Raw genomic sequence first — 18264 nt, 5'->3', positions numbered from 1 at the left:
ATTCCTATCACTTTCAAAGGTGACCACACTGGTCTGAGCAACCTGGTTGAAAGAGACTAGTCTTTTCATATGCACTCACTCATTCTTAGAAAAACTGCAGCAACAATTATACTAAAGGCACCTGCAGACCCAGCAAGCAACACTGCAGCAGGTCACAATTGAATCAAAGTTACCTTTGCAACCATAAGGGCTCAAAGCATTAAAACCATTCTTCAGAATCTGGTGATGAGGTAGGCCCTGTGCAGTGGATGATGAACTACAAGTGAAAGGTTTATAAAAACTTGTCCCTTTCTACTTCATACAGTAATCCAAGTTAAATTTGTTTCATAAATGCCAGCACGAGGCACAAAATCTACTTTGCTGCCTCCTGTTTTGCCCATAATCATTTTTTAGTGAAAGGAAACAGGATTGTGGCCAGCCATCACAGTATTTTATTTCTTTAATAAAGATGGTAGTGGTCAAGGATCCTTTTCTTTCTCCTTGTGAATGCTACTGGCGTTTGGGCAGTTTGCATGCCTTCCTCTGAAGCATTGGGATGTTGGCTGCACCTAAGGCTGGTGGGCTTTTGACTGCAGTGCACCAACACTCTTGCCAGTACTAGAAATCCAGAAGTTCCTGACTAGAGAATCTTGCTCTTCCAACCAGTTCTAAATTTGGGGTTAGGCAGGATCTTTCCCTTAATCAGATTGGCAAGGATTGTGGCTACATCCACACGTGATGTGGATGTTTGGTTCCCTGGGGACAACTAGTGGCAGCACACCTTACACTGCCGCTAGTTGTCCCTGGGGAATACCCATGCCATGCGTGCCCTGACACACAGCAATTTACCCTGGGGACAGTAAGGGAAGCTGGGGCCAGTACTGGGCTGGCCCCAGCAGCCTTACTGGGGGTGCTGGGGACCTCCTGGGGTCGCAGCAGCAGCAATTCTGCTGTGCAGAACCTGGCCAGCAGCCACAGTGCAGCTCCAGCCAGCCCAGCTCCGGTTTTGAGCAGCATGCACTGCACCTGCATACGCCGCTCTGCTTTTTTTTTCTTTGTGGGTTTTTCTGACCCCTGGATATCCCCCCACAAAAACCCTTTAATGCTGTTCTCTTGCAGCACGAAGAACAACTGAATGTGCAGTACATGGTGCCATGGCCGTGCTTGTTGGACACAGACTGTAGGGGGTTTTGCTTTCCTTTGTAATGTGGGGCATCACCCTGTCCCTAGGATCTTCTGAGCATATATTAATCAACTACTTCCCTATCATTACATGGCAAGGGACTGGAAATGTCCTTTGCTCCCCAGCTTTTACCTATGGCATGTTGTATATAGGGTACTGTTGGTGTTTTGGATATTCTTTCTGGTAGCTGTGGTCGAAGGTTTGTGAAGTGGTGATTTTGGGGATTGCTTTTGTCAATCATTACCTGAAAAATCAAGCAACTGGATTTAGGGGTCAATCCCAGTTCTATCTTTGAGATAACATTAGGTTTCCAGTGCATCAGTGGCAACGTCAAAACCAACACCCATTTCTAATAACACTTCCTATGAAGAAGAGGAAGCAAAGACAAAACAGTGTTTGAACTGGTTGATGGCCAAAATTGGCAGAATGTCTTAGTAAAATTTTTTTGCCTTTTATTCCCATATAAGAATGACAGCTAGTATAATAGGAAGGTATCAGTGCACTCAGGGCAAGTATAAGCCGGAGAAGCAATTGCTGAAGAGAGTAAATGATGAATAGAGCTGGCTGTTGACTATGCCAGTGTGTCCAGTTAGGATTTGTTACCTGTTTTAAAAGCACTCAAGATGCTGAATCAGGTGAGTTCAATAAGCAAATCACTGATTTTCTAGTTTGCAAAATTTTATTAAGCAACAGCTGGACAACTCTTACAACTCCAGATCATCAAGGAAAAATAGGGCAATCAGTCCATCTCTCAATCATGTAGACAGTAAAGACTTTGGAGAAACCACATTATTAAAGGGAAACCATTAATGCTTTCTAGGCACCTCCTGCAAAATCTATTACACAAGATACATAAAAGAAGAGGCAGATCAGGGTAGGTTTGTAATTACAACAAAAGCCTGTTCTGAACGACATATTTAAAAAAACCAAAATTTTTCAAAAGATTTTAAAAATAGCATAGGTATGTATAAGTACATGGGCAGTGTACCAATTTTTCCAAAGGCTTGAAAAGAACATGCTTGGTATGTTTAGCTAGCAATCTAGGCACCAGCATGACTGCACACTTCTTAAAAAAAAAAACAAGCAAAAAAAAAAGGTTGTTATAAATTCAGAAATAATGTCCAAAGTTACAGTACCAAAATAATGCATTTATAAACAAATGCAAAAAAATTTACTTTTTCAGGATATACTACAGTGCCTTTTTCAATCAAATGCACCCCCATGCTATTCCACAACACTATATATTTTGTATCTACAATAAACAACAAGATCTTTAACACCCCCCCCCCCCCCCACCAACACACGCACACAGGAAAGAGAAAAAAGGCAGAGGGGGGAGGGAAATAAAAGGAAGCAAAAGGCAAAACACAGACTAAGCCAACAAAAGAAGGGAAAACTACACATTTTTATCAACAAGGAACTTGAAACAACATAGACAGATGGGAATTACAAGCTGAGCACTATTTTAATGAAATACTAGGAACTCAATCATCTGCACATTGTAGAAAAATCTCTCTCTCAGTTTATTACTATTTTTAATCTTAACACTTATTATTTGAACCAACCATTCATCTGGCCAGCAATGTAAATATTCAACATGTACACAACTTTATTAGGATTCAAAATGCCTGTATTGGATTTTGTTTTTAAATTTGGAGTGTACATAAAGCAGAGAGCAATGATTAGAAATATTATACAGCCTTTAAATCCGTCTAACATCATACACCCAATTTTTCAGTACACACTCTGAATGTATTTGGGATTTTTTTAGTCCCACAAACTCACTATGGTCCAGATTTTACAAGTAGATCTGCACGAGCAGACTCCTGTGTCCATGTGGCTTGCTCCATTCAGGTCTAGGAATCTGCTAGCAGAAATCCACCAATAGAATCAGAAGCATAGAGTTGCGGGGTTTAATTTTAGCAACAAAAATTGCTTCAGTGATTCCTCCTTTTTCCTTCTACTCAATTACTGATCTTGTCTTAAATTCTTATTTCCACAAATATGAACAACCCCTCCCACTGCCATAATCCCAAAACAATTTTTTCCTAAAATGCCTTTAGAGATCTCGTTCAATGTGCAATGCTTAGAGTTGGAATGAGATATTTTTAATTGTTAAGCTTCTGTACAGAACTGTGTTTTTGTGTAAATTTGTCAAATATCATCTCAAGTTGATTTCCTTTTTTAGCCTGTTATTAGGGGAGGGTGATAAAACTGTATACATTCCATGATGCACGTAGGGTCTGGTCCGATCCTGCAAAAAGACCCATGACTGCAGCCCACTTTGCCTATGCAGAATTACAAAATACTACTGAAGCTGGCAGAACCCTATGTTGGCATTCAAGTCCTTGCTGGTCCATCCTACTGAAGGATCCAGGCCTAAACACTAAAAAAAAAAATTAGCTGCCAGGCCAATCTTATTTGTTTGTTTCATCAAACCCGTAAAAGGGCCCTTCCCCTGGCACTGGTCCAATCATTATATTGACCTTTAATAAACAAATGTAACCCATTTTCCTGTGGTGGCATCCTAACCTCATTAAAATAAATGGTAAAACTCCAATTTAAGTCAGTGGCACTAGGATTTAATTCCTGGCTTTGTTTTGGAAATTTTAGAAGAAACGAGCAGTGTCTCTGGAGTTAATGGTTTGCAGTTTTGCTATCTCAATCCCTATTTTATATCTGTACAAATAAAGAAATGCATAATTTGAGCCAGATTTAATCTCGCTTAAGGCTTGGACAGATCAAACACTTATATCCCTGAAAAAAGTTGGGAAGATTTACTAAAGTTCAGCTGAATCTGCACTACTTCACTAACTGCTCCCAACCCATGGTGAGTAGAAGTTAAATAGGAGCACCTTACCCAAATGACCTGGGATTAAATTACCACTACTGAGTTTCACTTAGTGGGTTAACAGCAGACAAAACAGTTACACAGGTCAGCTGACATACACTCCCAAGCAGGAAACCTACCCCTCCCCTTTAGGAATGGTGTAGGTAGGCATCTGCCCATGTTCTTACACTGCTGTAAATCAGGAGCAATTATTGGCTTCAATTGAGTTGCTCTTAATTTACACCTGTATAAGTGAAATTAGAGCTCAGCCCTTAGCTAGCATGTCAAACATGCCCTAATGCCTGTGATTGCTCTTGACTGCCAGTGCAGAGTAGTGAGAGCCCTCCAGAGATGAGCCCTTGCTTTCCAGTGCAATTAACTGTGGAACAGACATATACTTTCTTTAAAGCTAGTAAAAGCCAAATTTTCCCCTTGTTTCTTTATTCAAAGTTGTTCCTCATACATTCACCCATTCTGAGGGAGATGTTGCAATATTCTCATTGGCTACCCAAATATAACAGTCACACTGCAGAAATAACTACACTCAAACTGTTTGGAGCCTAAGGGCAGGTCCCCATGTGCAGGGATGTGTGGTTTGTGGCACCACAAACCACTCTGTGGCACCACAAACTGCATGTAGGGAATGTTAAAATGTATGCTGCACTGCAAAATTTGCTACCGGCAAAACCCAGTAGCAAAAAACTCTGGGAAAAAAGCGGTGCAAAGCATGAGCCAATAATGTGTGCTGGAACAAACGGAGGGCTGGCCAACCAGATCAATGCTCTGGATGCCAGCCAGGCTCCATGGTGATGGATCTGCACCCTTGTTGCACCAGGGCACCAGGTAATACTGCTGGGGTCAGCACAGGTGCTGGTCCCAGCCTCCCCTACCCCAGACAATTTGCTGTGTGCCAAAGCCCACGTGCAGGGCCATGCATTGGGACACAAAGCAACAGCACAAATTTGTGCCACGGCTACTTGTGCCTCTATAAGCACATGGCCCTGCATATAGGGATCCACCCTAAGGCTGTGTCCATGCAAGCATGGACGTTTGGTTCCCTGGGGACAACTAGCAGCGGCACACCTTGTGCCACTGCTAGTTGTCCCCAGGTATGCCTGTGCCACAAACCCTCTGGTGCACAACAGGTTACTCCAGGTGGGGTAGATGAGGCTGAACTGGCCCCAGCAGACTTATCAGGACTCCTGGGGGCCTCCTAAGGCTGCAGCGGTGGCAATCCTGCTGCCCGGAGCCTGGCCAGCAACTGGAGCATAGCTCTGGCCAGCCAGGCTTCAGTTTTGAGCAGTGCATGCTGCCCCCGCATATACTGCTCTGCTTTTTTTTTTTGTGTGGGTTTTTTCTGCCACCTGTATATCCAAGGATCAAAAAAAAACCCCTGTGCTACTACCTTGCAGCACAGAGGACAGCTGAATGTGCAGTATGTGGCACCACATACTGCACGGCCTCACTCATCTGGATGCAGTCTAAGAGTCTGACTGCCAACCAGGGCTGTCTTTACCAAAACAAAACTGGATTCTCAAGTTTTGAGGAGGGCTTTCAAGTGGGTTGTATAAGATGGAGTTTATCTAGGGTGGCCTCTTGTGCAGATATAAAGGAACTAGCGCATAAGATCATTTTGACTACACTTTGCTATTGCCTGCTCAGTGAAATTATTAACTTGACCTTATTATTTTTCTCCCTCCCATCCATCCTTCCTCACATATTCATTTCTAGCACACTAGAAACACAGCACTACTGCTGTAAGGTATTGCTGGTTCTCAGGGTGAAATTCTCCACTCTAGAGAGGACCCACAGAAGATACAGGTATAATTTTAAGACAGAGATAAACTACGTTTACGTGAGTTGGGTTCTCAATAATCTGGCCATCCAATGGGACAGTCAACTCCTACACCAGATGCCTTTCCCTCTTGAAGCAGGATGAGTGCTGTTGGAGACAGAAGGCATGATGGGAACAGTACTCTTCTCTGCCTCTCTTTCCCTGAAGGATTCACTGTAGCTGCTCTAACCATTATCAGGGCTGAGGTCAGCACAGACTAGCCCTTGGAATCAGACAGTTGTAACTAGAGCAGAGTTTGGCAACAGAAAGGAATCTAGCCCCTTCAAGTGGAATTAAACTGTGCTGGCCCTCTCCACAGAGGAATGTTGTACAAACTGAGTCAGATATACCCTTTTATTTGCTTTTTCATTACACAAGCCCACCTCAAAACCAAGCATAGCAATAAGAAAAGATAAAGCCAGTCAAGCTTCGTGTTTTTTAAACTATATCCATGACTGAAAGAGACAATTAGAAACATAACAGGAAAAAAAGCAGTGTAGAGGACAGGTTTCTGCAGGTCCCAAAGAAATCATCTACACAGTAGAGTCAGTCTACATAATCCCCAACAAACCTACTGTTTTCAACTGCTTGATAAACAAAATTTGTGCCTGCATTATAAATTGTTGCACATTGTCCAGCAAAAAAAAATTTAAAAGTCTTCCTATACACATTCTTAAACAATTTATTGCAGCAAAACACACTGCTAGCAAACAATTAATTACAAAGATGCTTTTTTCATATAAATAAGAAAGTGTGTTTAACTCACTGGTACATAGTAATAAAATTATCCCTAAATCACTTATTACATTAAGCAAGATAAATAATTTCTCTCTTGGACATTAACAGGAAATCTGCATTAAATTATCTTTAAAAAAATAAATCAACCCCCCCTAAAAAAAATTAAATTAAACCAATGGACCAACCAAAAAAAAAACCCTGCCCCAAAACAAACTTCCCAGGCTGTAACAATTATTGCACAACTAAAAAAAAAAGCTTTGAAAACCATATTGAACTACTAGAAACTACTGTATGTATAAAAGAATTAGATAATTCGGAACACTCTGCTACATTCTTCCTAGAAGAACTTACAGTTATCTACAGAAAAAATCACTTAAATATAAAATGTGAAAGTATTGTTTTGGCTGAATGCAACAGCAATCTTCAGGATTAAAGTCATCAGAATGAAATAGTGAAAATACTACTTGGAGGGGCTTTTAAAGTTGTTTCTTAAATTGTATCTCAATGAGCAAAGAGAAAACAATAGAGAACTATCATTATGACCCACTGTCTTCATAATTTAAGGCCAAATTGTACTCTCAGCCATATGCATACATCACCCACTGATTTCAGAACAAAATGTATGTTGAACAAGGGCAGAAGTGTGTCCCTACAACTAGGGAGTTTTTATGCCCTGGAGCTCATGGTTTAAAGGGACACTGTCAACCTCTTTTTAAAAAGACAACTCTTTACTACGTAAGTTTATCACAGAAAGAATTTTGTAAATAACTTCTTACCATTAATATTGTTTATCTCTTGTGCTTTTTGGGGGGAGCAGGGATCGGACTTTCTCCTCTGTTTGAAAAGCACCTGCCATAGCATAAGTGCTACCAGGACCAAACAATCACAGTTTGGCAAAATGAGACTAGACTGGCAGCTTTTTCTTTTGGTTTAATTGACTTCATTTTCTGGTTTGCCTGCATAAGTGTGATGCTGCTGTGAATCTGGATCATAATCAAATTTATCAAATGAATGTACATAATCAAGTTGTTCAAACTTGCCTGGAAAGTTAAAGAAAGCAGCGCTATTAAAATACTTCTGTTGAGACTGGCCTTATTAACCAAGCACTCCTACACATGAAGACACGATCATGAACACAAACACATTGCTTTATGAAATATAAATTCTTGGCCAAAATCTGGTTGACAATGTCCCTTTAGGATGAATATTCCCTGAACTCTCCTCCTCTAGGAAGGAAATAATATGCTTTTGGCCTCAAGGTGTTCATTCAGTGCATGCTTCTCTGCACTCCAGCACTGTCTGTATTTTGCTGATGGGATTAGCTGGTGCTATGAGGAATGCTGTTTAGAAGGGCAAGTGGGTCAAACCCATCACTCTTCTCCTACAAGCAGTGCCACTAAAGTCATGTAAGTGAGGATTGGGCCTATTATTTTCACAGCACCTAATTCTGTACAGACATTGGCCCCAATTCCTGTTTCCAAGTCAATGACAAAAGTCCCACTAATTTCAGAGTGAGCAGGACCAAGCCCCTTGTTTCCCTCCATGACCTTTCCCATTCCTACTCATCCTTGAAGCCGTCACTCCAATATCCAATATGCCATTAGTAAATTCAGAGATGAAGGGGACTCCTTTGTAATGCAACTATATGCAGAACATTGATGGAATTTCAATAAAACCTAATTTATAAAAGTAAATAGAACAGTTTTCTCTGTTAAATGTCAAGGGAAATACTGGACTTGATCTACTCCCCACATAAAAGCAGGGGCTATTGAGCCCCCAAGTGAAGTAACCATCCTTCCCATGAGAGAAGGGAGGTGGCCTCGTGCTGGTGGGGCTTTCTGGGTCAAGCTGCTGGAGATGCCTGGGTAAAGATCTGAATCCTTGGGAACTTTTGTCAAAATCAGCCTTACCCTCTTGCAGAGACTGTGCTGTTTTCAAAGCCCCCCTGGAGCAGGACCCTTTCCACACTAGGTTCCCCTGCGTTACATGATGCATTCCCTACAATGAACCAAGCCTAATAACGTCTATCTGACCTTTATAGATATTTTAAAAAATGGCACTGTATCATTTTTTCTCCTGATGTATGATTGAGCTTTATTTGAAAAACACAAAGGGTTTCCTGGTAACAGGTAATGTCACATTTTGCGATTTTAATGTGAAATTTATTTAATGAATGATTAGGGCTTTCAGGTATTACCAGGGAAGCACTTCCAAATCAAGACGTATCAAAGGACAAAACAGCGGAGAGAGAGAGAACAAGGTAGAGAAAGAGCATTAAATTCATGAAACAGAATCTCTCTCTAGTAAAGCAACTCCCTTGCAGTACCATGGGTTTTGACTTATATTAGAGAGCTCTGCAGCTAGGAACAGTCAAGTGACTGCATACAGCTGAATAAAAAAAAATCCCTTATTCTCATCTAGTCTATACATACTTTGGCATCCCATTCTGCCTCGGAGTGTTAAGTGCTCACAGACTACAGTTGATAATGCAAATACTTAAATAGAAGGGCACCAGGAGGGATGGTCATCTTCAATGCTTTCTTCTTTTCTTTCCTCTTCCAACCAGCTGTGATGAGCAGTCCCCTAACCTGCCATATATGTGCGTCTCCTTCCCAATTCAAACACTGCTATAATGCTGTGAAACTGTGGAAATCTAAACACAGTTTTAAAAGAATTTTACTCACTGGGCACATTTGACTTATGTTAAAGATTTTGTTCTTAGAGTGTAAACATATTGATGTGAGGTTCTGGTGAAGCCCCAGTCTGCAGGAGACCCCCCAGGACACACTATGTACCTCACCCAACTATAGTCCAAGGTGAAGAATACTGTTGTTCAATACAAATACAGATGCACATCTCATAATTCAATCGTTCCCTATTTTCCATCACCTAATCACACACGTTTATCCCAAGTAACAGCACACAAAACAAGCAGACATCAACTTTTTTGATGCAGTGGGTTTTGAAACCACCCAATGGGAACAGATTAGTTTCTCTTCTGAATAATACATTGTTATTAATAAATTAAACATTGACCTACATAAACCTCCTTGGTACCTGTGGTGCTCAGCTATTATCAGAGATCAGAGAAGAAACACGTGTCTTCAAGTATTATAGCTTCTTTTCTTTTTTTTTTTTTTTTGCTGCTATCATTGATGTAATAGTAGTACAAACTGGACCAGGAAAAAAGTTATGTCACCTGTTTTAAAAAGAACAGCATGGTATAAGGCAGTCTATCAAAAAGAGCAGTCTTTTTTAATCCCCCTATTAGCTTACATCAGCTATTGCAGCAAACACGGCAGAACCACCACAACAAGCCAAAAGCCACATTTCCAGATATAACACTGAACGGCTCTCAACCCTTTGCTCTTTCTGAAACCCCAGCATGATGTTTAAGAAAAAAACAAAACAACCAAACAAAACAGCCCCCCACCCAATACCCCAATATTGATTAAAAGTTAATGCCCTTTTTGGGGGGCACCAAGAGACTTTTCCAGTTTCACTGCCTTCTTTATTTCCAGGCACCGCTGTGCACCTAACACAGGCCACCCTGACATCTTCTGGTTTTGGCCATATGAAAAGGTTTTGTTACATTTTCCTCTCTCCAGTCTCTGCTCATTTCATTTGAGGCGCTGAGTCACATTTGCCAAAGCAACTGCAAAGGCCTGCACTGCAGAAAACGGATACTGAAAGTCCAAAATGTAAGCGTTGCCATCAATCCTTCCAAATTGCATTACCTGGGGAAGGGGTAAAGGCAGAAAGAAGAAGAAAACAAGAGACAATAAGTCAAAAGGTGGCAGATGCAAAGAATTAACTTGGAAAAGAGCAAGATCACCATATCTTCACTTAGACTGAATAGTACTTTGTTTCTACTGAACCCCCCGACCCCCATCCTGGCAGATCCATATGGGCCTCTGGCATATACAATAAGGTCAAGGAAGGCCATCTGTAAGAAGGCTCCTTGATCTCTATACCTCCTGGCCCCAGTGGCCTTCCAAGCTCCTTGTGAACTCCAGCCAAAGCCTCCATCTGGTCAAAACAATAGATGCAGAGCTCTGAGGCATTGCCTCTACATACTACTTGTCATAAGGCCAGAAGGAAATACAATTTGTACTACCACCAGCCCTGTCCTTGCCTGCCCATGTTTCCCTCTAAACTCAGTCCCCTGCCTCAGCACAGCCTCTGAGCAGTCAGACCTGACTGAGGGAAGAGAAGATCTATTTGTGAGCATCTTATCAGGCAGTGCCCTTCATTCTTGGACTGAGGAGAGAGTCATCATGAGAAGGAGGGCACCTAGGTATCCTAAGGTTGTTGAGGATGTGGGATAACTGAACTATACAGAGAATGAGCCTGTGAGAGACTGTTTCTGTGGATGAGGTGGGGCAGTGCCTTGTTTGAGTTGGGGAGGGGACCACTTCTGAATGAAACCACCCCCCACTCAAACATGCAGGCTCCTGACTTCTGTGGGTCAAGCTACAAGACAGTCTCAAGAGTGGGAGGGGGAGGCCAGGTCAGCTTCTCCAGGGGAGCAGGATATTTTTAAACAGCTGCACATCCCAGCTAGTGTCTGATCCCAGCACAAAAGGTAGGGGTGAGGAGTGGCACCAGGCCCCAGGGCCAAATCCCAGCACAAGGTGTGTGGGAGGTGGCAATGTTGGGCTCCCAGGGCCCAATCCAGGCACATGGGGCATGGAGGGGCAGTGCCAGGTCCCAGGGCTCAATCCATCCTGTGGACCAGCCCCGCATCACTTATCTGGCCCATGGGGCCAGAAGGTTGAGCACCACTGGACTACACCATCAACACGTCCCTTCTACTATTAAACTCCCAGCTATCCTATGTATTAGAACAAGAGTGTGAATGTGGACAAAACTTTGAAACAGTTGCTGGGATTCACCAATGCTGCTACAGACCAGCTATCATCAGCCATTAATAACTTTAAGCATTACCAGAGCTGCAGCATTCACAGCCCAAAATTTTGGTTTCTTTCCTGCCTTAACTCATTAATTAGTTGAATTAATTACTATATTTACCCAAATCCAAGATGACCCTGAATTTTAAGACAACCTCCCAATAATTTGATTCTAGACATGGAAAATGTATACATTTTTTAAATTTTCCATGTATAGAATCTAAGTATTGGAGGACGGTATTAAATTTGTTCCCCCCACTACTACAGCAGGGAAAGTGGCAGGAGGGCAGGCAATAGGAGGGGCAGGTGGTAGGACAGGCAGGTGGTAGGGGAGACAGGCAGTGTGGTGGCAAGTTTTAGTGGGTGGGAGGTGGGGAGGAGGTAGGGGACACAGTGGGGAGGTAGGCAGTGGGGGAGCAGGTGGAAGGGAAGTGGTATAGGGGTATGCATAAGCAGGCGGTATGGGGGCAGTTGGGGGTGAATCAAACATCTTGCCCCCTGCTGTTTGTCCCCCCACCACTTGCCCCCCTTATGCCTGCCCCCCCACTGCCTCTGCCCCCTGTAGTCCTAGGCTTCCTGCTCCCTCTTCTCCACCTCCCCCCACTGCTGTAGCCTCTACCACCCCACCTGTCCCCCGTCCTCCCCACTAACCCTTGCTCCAACACCAGCAGGCTTCATTTTCACTCCATCCTGGGGCATAGAGCACAGCCCCAGCCTGGCCCCACAGCAGTGATCGGGAGGCCTAGGCTACAGAGGGGTGGTGGGAGGAGATGGTGGGTGGGCAGAGGCTGTAGGGAAGGAAGAGATGGGGGGAAAGGCAGCAGGCAGGTAAGGGTCAGAGGCTGCGGAGGTAAGAGAGAGAGGCAGCTGGGGGTAGACAGGCAGCAGTGGGTCGGGGTCAGTGCCACAGCAACCACCTGCTGCCCCGCTGCCTCATATTCAATTCCAAGACAAGGCGCTTTTCCCCCACTTAAATGGGGGTTAAAAATTTAATCCTGGGATCTAGCAAATCTAGCTAAGAACAGACCTCTCTATTAGTGAGTTGACCTAAGATGAATAAAGGCATTTCCCCGTGTCTGACTGAAACAGGATAACAGTGTCTTTCCCTGTGTTTACTGCTGAACCTCACACCCCAGCTCTACTGGCAGACCTCTGATCACCAGCCGTGAACAAGCTTGTTGCATAGTAAGATTTCTCCAAAAGCAGCAAGGCATATGCAAGCCAGAGGCCTACTCCAGTGGCCATGAAGCAAAACAGCTTCTCTGACACAGGCTTCCATGCCACCCGCCCCCCTGCAGCTTGTTACTGCAGTTGTCATTATCCTCCTACCTGTCGTCCTTCCAGCTCAATCTGGAAGTTTTTTGCAGACTCCTGGGTCACCCGTCCTCCAAAGTCCAGCTGGTATACTTGGGTGGCCTCGTTCCACAAGGGCTGCTTGTTGGCCATTACGTACACAAAGCCCTGGCTGCCCAGCCTTCCATCCTCCTTCTCACTGGCCTTCCGACACTTGAATTCATCCAGCTCACTGGCTGTCCTCATATTCCTTTTGGTTTTCCACCCCTTTTTGCTGCCCTGGCTCTGGTTCATCAGTTCATCTCCACTGATAAAAAGCTCTGGCTCACTCTCTGAGCTGTCCTGAAACTCATTTGTCTTGTTCAGCTTCTTTGACTTCAGCTGGTCCTTCTGGCTCTTGACTTTCTTCTTCTCCCTGCCCAGCCTGGGGCTGGATATTAGAGAGTTGAAGTCAGTCAGTGTCCTCGCCTCCTTTTTGACCTTGCCCTCTGTGATAGCCTGCACATTTCCTTCCTCAGCTCGACTATCCAGGCGTTTCCGGTTCTTCTTCCCAAACTTGTCTGTCCTTTGAGGGACAGGGCTTTCTGTCAATGAGAGCACCTCCTGGAAGGTGTCTGCTGTCTCCACCATTACTTCTGTACCCACATGACCCTGAAGCTCTGCTGGTGGTGGAGACATAACCGGCTTCTCCACCACAAGGAGTGGCTTAGGGGGCAATGTGCCTTGGGCATTAGGTACAGGTGGGCATGCGCTGTAGGAATTCCATGGGTGCAAGGCTACTGGTGGAAGCTGTAAACTAGAGCAAGTGCTGCTGCCTGGGTACATGGGTGGCAGGGGGCAATAAGAGAGATTAGATGGATAACCTGGCTGAAGCACGACAGCTGGCTCCTGTTGTGCAAACTGCGTTGGGGCCAGAGCTTCTTTGGGGGAGCAGGGGGGCTGCATTCCCTGAAGAGGAGGGGCACCGTAGCTTCCTGGGTAAGGTACTCCAACTCCGTAATTCGTCTGGAAAGTGGCAGTGGGACTGGTTGGAGACTTAGGGGAAACGAATGGCACTCGAGACATGTCCAGATGCTGAGCTTGACCAATTATTAGAGGAGCAGGTTTAAGAGTGTTGGGCACTGAACTCTGAGCTGTCCTTTCTTGAGGAACCCATATGTCCTCACTCACCATGGGGTCCCACTGGTACGGGGGTGGCCGCTTTACAACAATGGCAGCCTCTGTCAAGGCAACAGGCACGTGCCTTATTGATTTCTCCACAGGGCAGTGCTGAGCCAATGCCTCATCCTCTGTGAAGGCAGAGTTGATATAATCTGTCCGGTCACGAGAGCTGTCAGGAGGGCTCAGCAAGTTGTAGGAGGACTGGGAGGCCAAGGGAGAAGTGCTGATGGAGTGAGCAATGATAGAGCTGTGCTGGGAGCCACTTGCTGCACTTAGGTCAGGCCTCATACTGCTAATGCTACTAATGACGTTGCTAGTGTTGGCACTGCTGAGGCTCCCAGCACCACCACTATTTGGGTTGGGGCTGCTGTTACTGCCACTGCCATTGCTGCACTGACTACAGGTGTATAAAGCTGTCGGTGCCCTCTGCTGGTACTGCGCTGTTACAACATTGCTCTTGGGCTTGGGAGGAAGTTGCAAAGTGGCTCTTTGATTGTCGACCAACTGGGCCATTTTCAGAGCTGCCTCTCTGCTGTTCCTCCTCAAAGTAGCATGGATAAGACTGCTGTCCAGCCTCTGGGTGAGGCTACGGCCCTGCGAGAGCTGGCCAGCAATCTCCGGGTAAGGTGGCGGGTCCCCGGTTGGGACAGAGTAGCGGGGAACGGTGAGCCTGTTCAAAGTTGCACTGGTGCAGGGCTGCTGCATCTTCTTCTCTGCTGCTGTAATCCTCAGCGTGGCAGAGCTGCCAGGACCAGGCAAGGTGTAAGTGTTCTGCGCACACAGCATCCTTGTCCGAGGGCGGCACACCTCTTCAACATTCCCACTGCTATCAAACGTTGTTATTCGCTCATAGCCAAGAGGGGTCTGATAATGTCCTGCTGGGTACAGGGAAAAATCTCCCTTCTTCAGGCAGAGATCCACCGGTGGCTGAGGAGGAGGAATGGGTGGGGGAGGGGGTGCAGTGGTGGGTGCTGCTGGTATGGTCCCAGGGTACGGAGGGGGCGGGTTCATCTTGTTCAGCTGTATTTCTTGAGCGGTGCTGAAGACAACAGCATCTCCTTCCACCAGCTGCTGAACTGGCCGTAAAGTTTTTGCCTTCTGGAGATGTTCGTGGTCTCTGTCTCCTTCTCTGTGGTCCATCATAGCCATCTGTATTGCACCCTGTGATGGCAGGGGAAGTGGAGGTGGTGCCTGGATGATGCGGCCCATTTCCACTCCTCCAAAAATTACCTGTCCTGGGTTGGAGTACCTGCTGGGGACTGGGTACTGCACTGTACTCTCACTTGTGTGGTCTGAGGTCCCCACAGCTGTTGTCTGATTGGTCAAGACATCCAACTGCACGTTCTGATTAGCCAACAAGGACTGGACCAGCCCAATGCTCTGAGTTGGTGACATTGCCTGGGCTGAGCTGTGAATAGGAGCAATAGGGATATTCACGGTGCAGGGAGGGTTGTTCTCAGGGACTCCAGAGGCTCCAGTTACTGCAATGAAAAATCAGAAGCAGGAATTAGAGGCTGCTGCCATCTAAAATAAAGAAGGGGAAGTATTAGATTCACTCGCCATGTCTTGTAACATTATTGCCTGATCTATATTTGCAACTGGGAATTTGTATAAGCCATAAAACACTACTGTTATTATTACCCCTTTTTCACAACATCAGCTATGATCCAGCCAAGCTCTTGAACACAGGTTTAATTTTTAACATGTGTATAGCCCCAGGTTAAAGTCAATGGGACTATACATGTGCTTAAGGATTTTGCTGGATTAGTGCTTTGCAAAGCACCACAGGTATACATGGCACTTTCCCCACCTACAGCATGACACATTTTCTGCATCTAGTGCAGAGGGTGACAAGCGCAGTGTGACAGTTCAGGAAAGAGAAAGTTGGGAGAATTATTAGTAAAGAGGAGGATTCATAGAATGGGTAGGTTTCAAGAGGCATTTGGAGGAGGAGAAGAGTGGGGGAGAGAAAGAGAGAGAGAGAGAGAGAGAATGAGAACAGTGAGATATTTCCATGTGTATAAGACTTGGGGGTAAGTGACAAAGAGAACAGGAATGCAAAGGAATGGGGAGGACCCTAAACAGCTAGTGGGTGGGATGGAAGGGAGCTAGAAACAATGTTACTGCAAGATCTTGAAGGTGATAGCACAAAACTTGAAGGTAATGCAGTAACAGGCAGGAAGTCAGGGAATGGACTCACAGTGAGGTGAGGCTGCCAGGAAGACAATGTTAGCATCAGCCCTTGGAACAAACTGGAAATGGGAAAGGGGAAATGCAGAGGTTGAGAGGAGAAGGTTGCAACAGTTTCCATGAAAGCTAACCAAGCCTTGGGTATAGCAAGGAAAGGAAAGATCTTTGAGACATGACACAGAAAGCAGCAACGGGACACAGGACTTCATCCTGCTCCCGCTACAAATGGCAGCAACATTCCCAAAATAGTCTCAGAGTGGCAATGGAAAAAACAAGGAGGACCAGGTCAAAAATGACACTAAGATTTATAACCACAGAAGACAGCAAGGACTGAAGAGCTGGTAACGGAGACTAGGAGGAGAAGATAGGGCGAAGTCAGGATGAAATATCCGGGGGCCAGCATCTCTGGAGTAAATCATTATTATCCATAGGATTTCAGCAAAGCAATACTGAATTATATCAGCTATGAGTCTGTCCTGGGAAGCTGGGGATTGACCCTGAATTTGCAGCAGTACATTCTACAGAAAAATGCCCAAACAGGAGCTCACCGTACAAAACTGAGTATATAGGGAGAAGTTAGGGACAAAGAGGTATATTTCAAAAGCAGCCACAAAATTGATGTGTAGCTGAAAGCAGGGGAACAAATGAAGTTTACATGAAAGAGAGGGTCCAGGGCCAGGGGAGATATCAAAAGAGTGAAGACAAGTCTATATGATATCTTGCATTACCACGCAGAGACACCCCAGTTAGCTCTAACTGGGCCAGCTCAGATTCCAGGAGCAGTCTAGCTGTGCTAGTGGCATATGAATATCCACAACAGCTAATACCATTGTGTAGTACCACATACATATTCACAGGGAGCTAAGGAGCCACTGAACCAAAGCAACCTGGTAGATGAGAGAGTGGCATAAAGCAGAGGTGCTCTATCCTTTTCCCTGCAGGCCAGAAGAGTGTTGCAGGTCGGATTGGACCCTGCATGCCAGGATCTGGTTTGTACTGCCTCTGTGTGGCCCTGCATGCCTGGATCAGGCCTGGGGCCCTCCATAGACTCTGCCAAGCCTGGCAGATCAAGATCGGGTTCTGGGTCCTTCACCTCCCTACCCCCAGGCCTGTGACTAGGATCAGGTCTGCACTGCCCCCACCTAGCCCTGCATGTTGGGATCAGGCCTTGGGGCCACGTGCTGCCCTCACCCAACCCCACGCCAGGATTGGGCCCTGCACTGCCCTGTGCACCTGATCCAGCACACACGGCCACACTGTATGGCCCCGTGAGGCTCCCCAGAGGTCGGGAAATTTGGCAGCAGAGGAGCGGTGCCACCACTCTCCCCCCACCAAATTTTCAGACCCACGGGGAGCACTGCAGGCCAAATGAGCCAATGCGGGGGGGCTGGATTTGGCCTGCGGGCTGGGCACCCCTGGCCTATAGTACTAAAAGCAGCTGACAATTCACAATGACAATTCATTAGTGACCTTGGCTGAGATGGGTTCAGTGGAAAAGAAGGCCACATTAGGAACATCCTTTTCATCTCTTGTAGACTCCTACCCAGGAAAACAAGGGGATGAAGGACTAGTTTCTTCAATACTGCAATCAGAAAGGATGTCAAGCCATGATGTGATCCACAAAGACCTTCCCAAACTTCATCTTCTGAGAATGAAAATATTTCTGCACCAAAAGTTTAGCATGGGTCTGATTGTTGGCAATGCCTGACCTAAACAGGCAGGGCGAGAGAAAAGGCTCAGAATCTAACAGAAATGTACTGATTGCATTTCCTTACTTAAAGGACTTGAAGAAAGGTGAATTGGAACTGGGAATTGTGCAGCAGCCAAATCTACTGCCATCATGTCCATGGTAACTGGAAAGTATGACTTCCATGGAAAGTTGAGATGGGCTAGGCCAAAACAGACCACTGGTTCATATAGTCTGAAATCCTCCAATCACAGCCAATAACTAATTATTTCAATCAGCTCTGTAAAAGTCTGCCACCCTACACACCTGACATAACTTTACCACTAATATGATTAGCTTTTCCATCAATGCCAGCCATCAAAGGGAAGAATAAACATATAGATTTTTGTTGAGGCAGTTTTGCCAGCTTGCCACAGAGGGAGGTAGAAAGCTTAAACAAACTGTAAGGCAAACTATAGT

At 45.2% G+C, this 18264-nt stretch overlaps 1 protein-coding gene across 3 annotated transcripts in view; it reads right to left on the bottom strand.

The window, feature by feature from the left end:
• Positions 1-1822: 1822 nt before the first annotated feature.
• TULP4 (TUB like protein 4) overlaps positions 1823-18264 on the bottom strand; it is a 260862-nt gene continuing 244420 nt past the window's right edge. For 2 of the 3 annotated variants that reach the window (XM_019479756.2, XM_019479758.2), the window contains exons 14-15: positions 12804-15409; positions 1823-10301 (exon numbers count right to left, since the gene is read on the bottom strand). In XM_019479756.2, the coding sequence (XP_019335301.2) occupies positions 10185-10301; positions 12804-15409 (2723 nt within the window). In that variant the 3' untranslated portion in view covers positions 1823-10184. Of the gene's footprint in view, positions 10302-12803; positions 15410-18264 lie in introns of those variants that run through there. The other variant, XM_019479760.2, reaches the window with a different exon arrangement.

The sequence above is a fragment of the Alligator mississippiensis genome, chromosome 1 (genome assembly GCF_030867095.1).
Source record: "Alligator mississippiensis isolate rAllMis1 chromosome 1, rAllMis1, whole genome shotgun sequence".
Classification (NCBI taxonomy): Eukaryota; Metazoa; Chordata; order Crocodylia; family Alligatoridae; genus Alligator; species Alligator mississippiensis.
The sequence above is the reverse complement of the archived record's forward strand: the minus strand, read 5'-3'. Positions and strand labels throughout refer to the sequence as shown.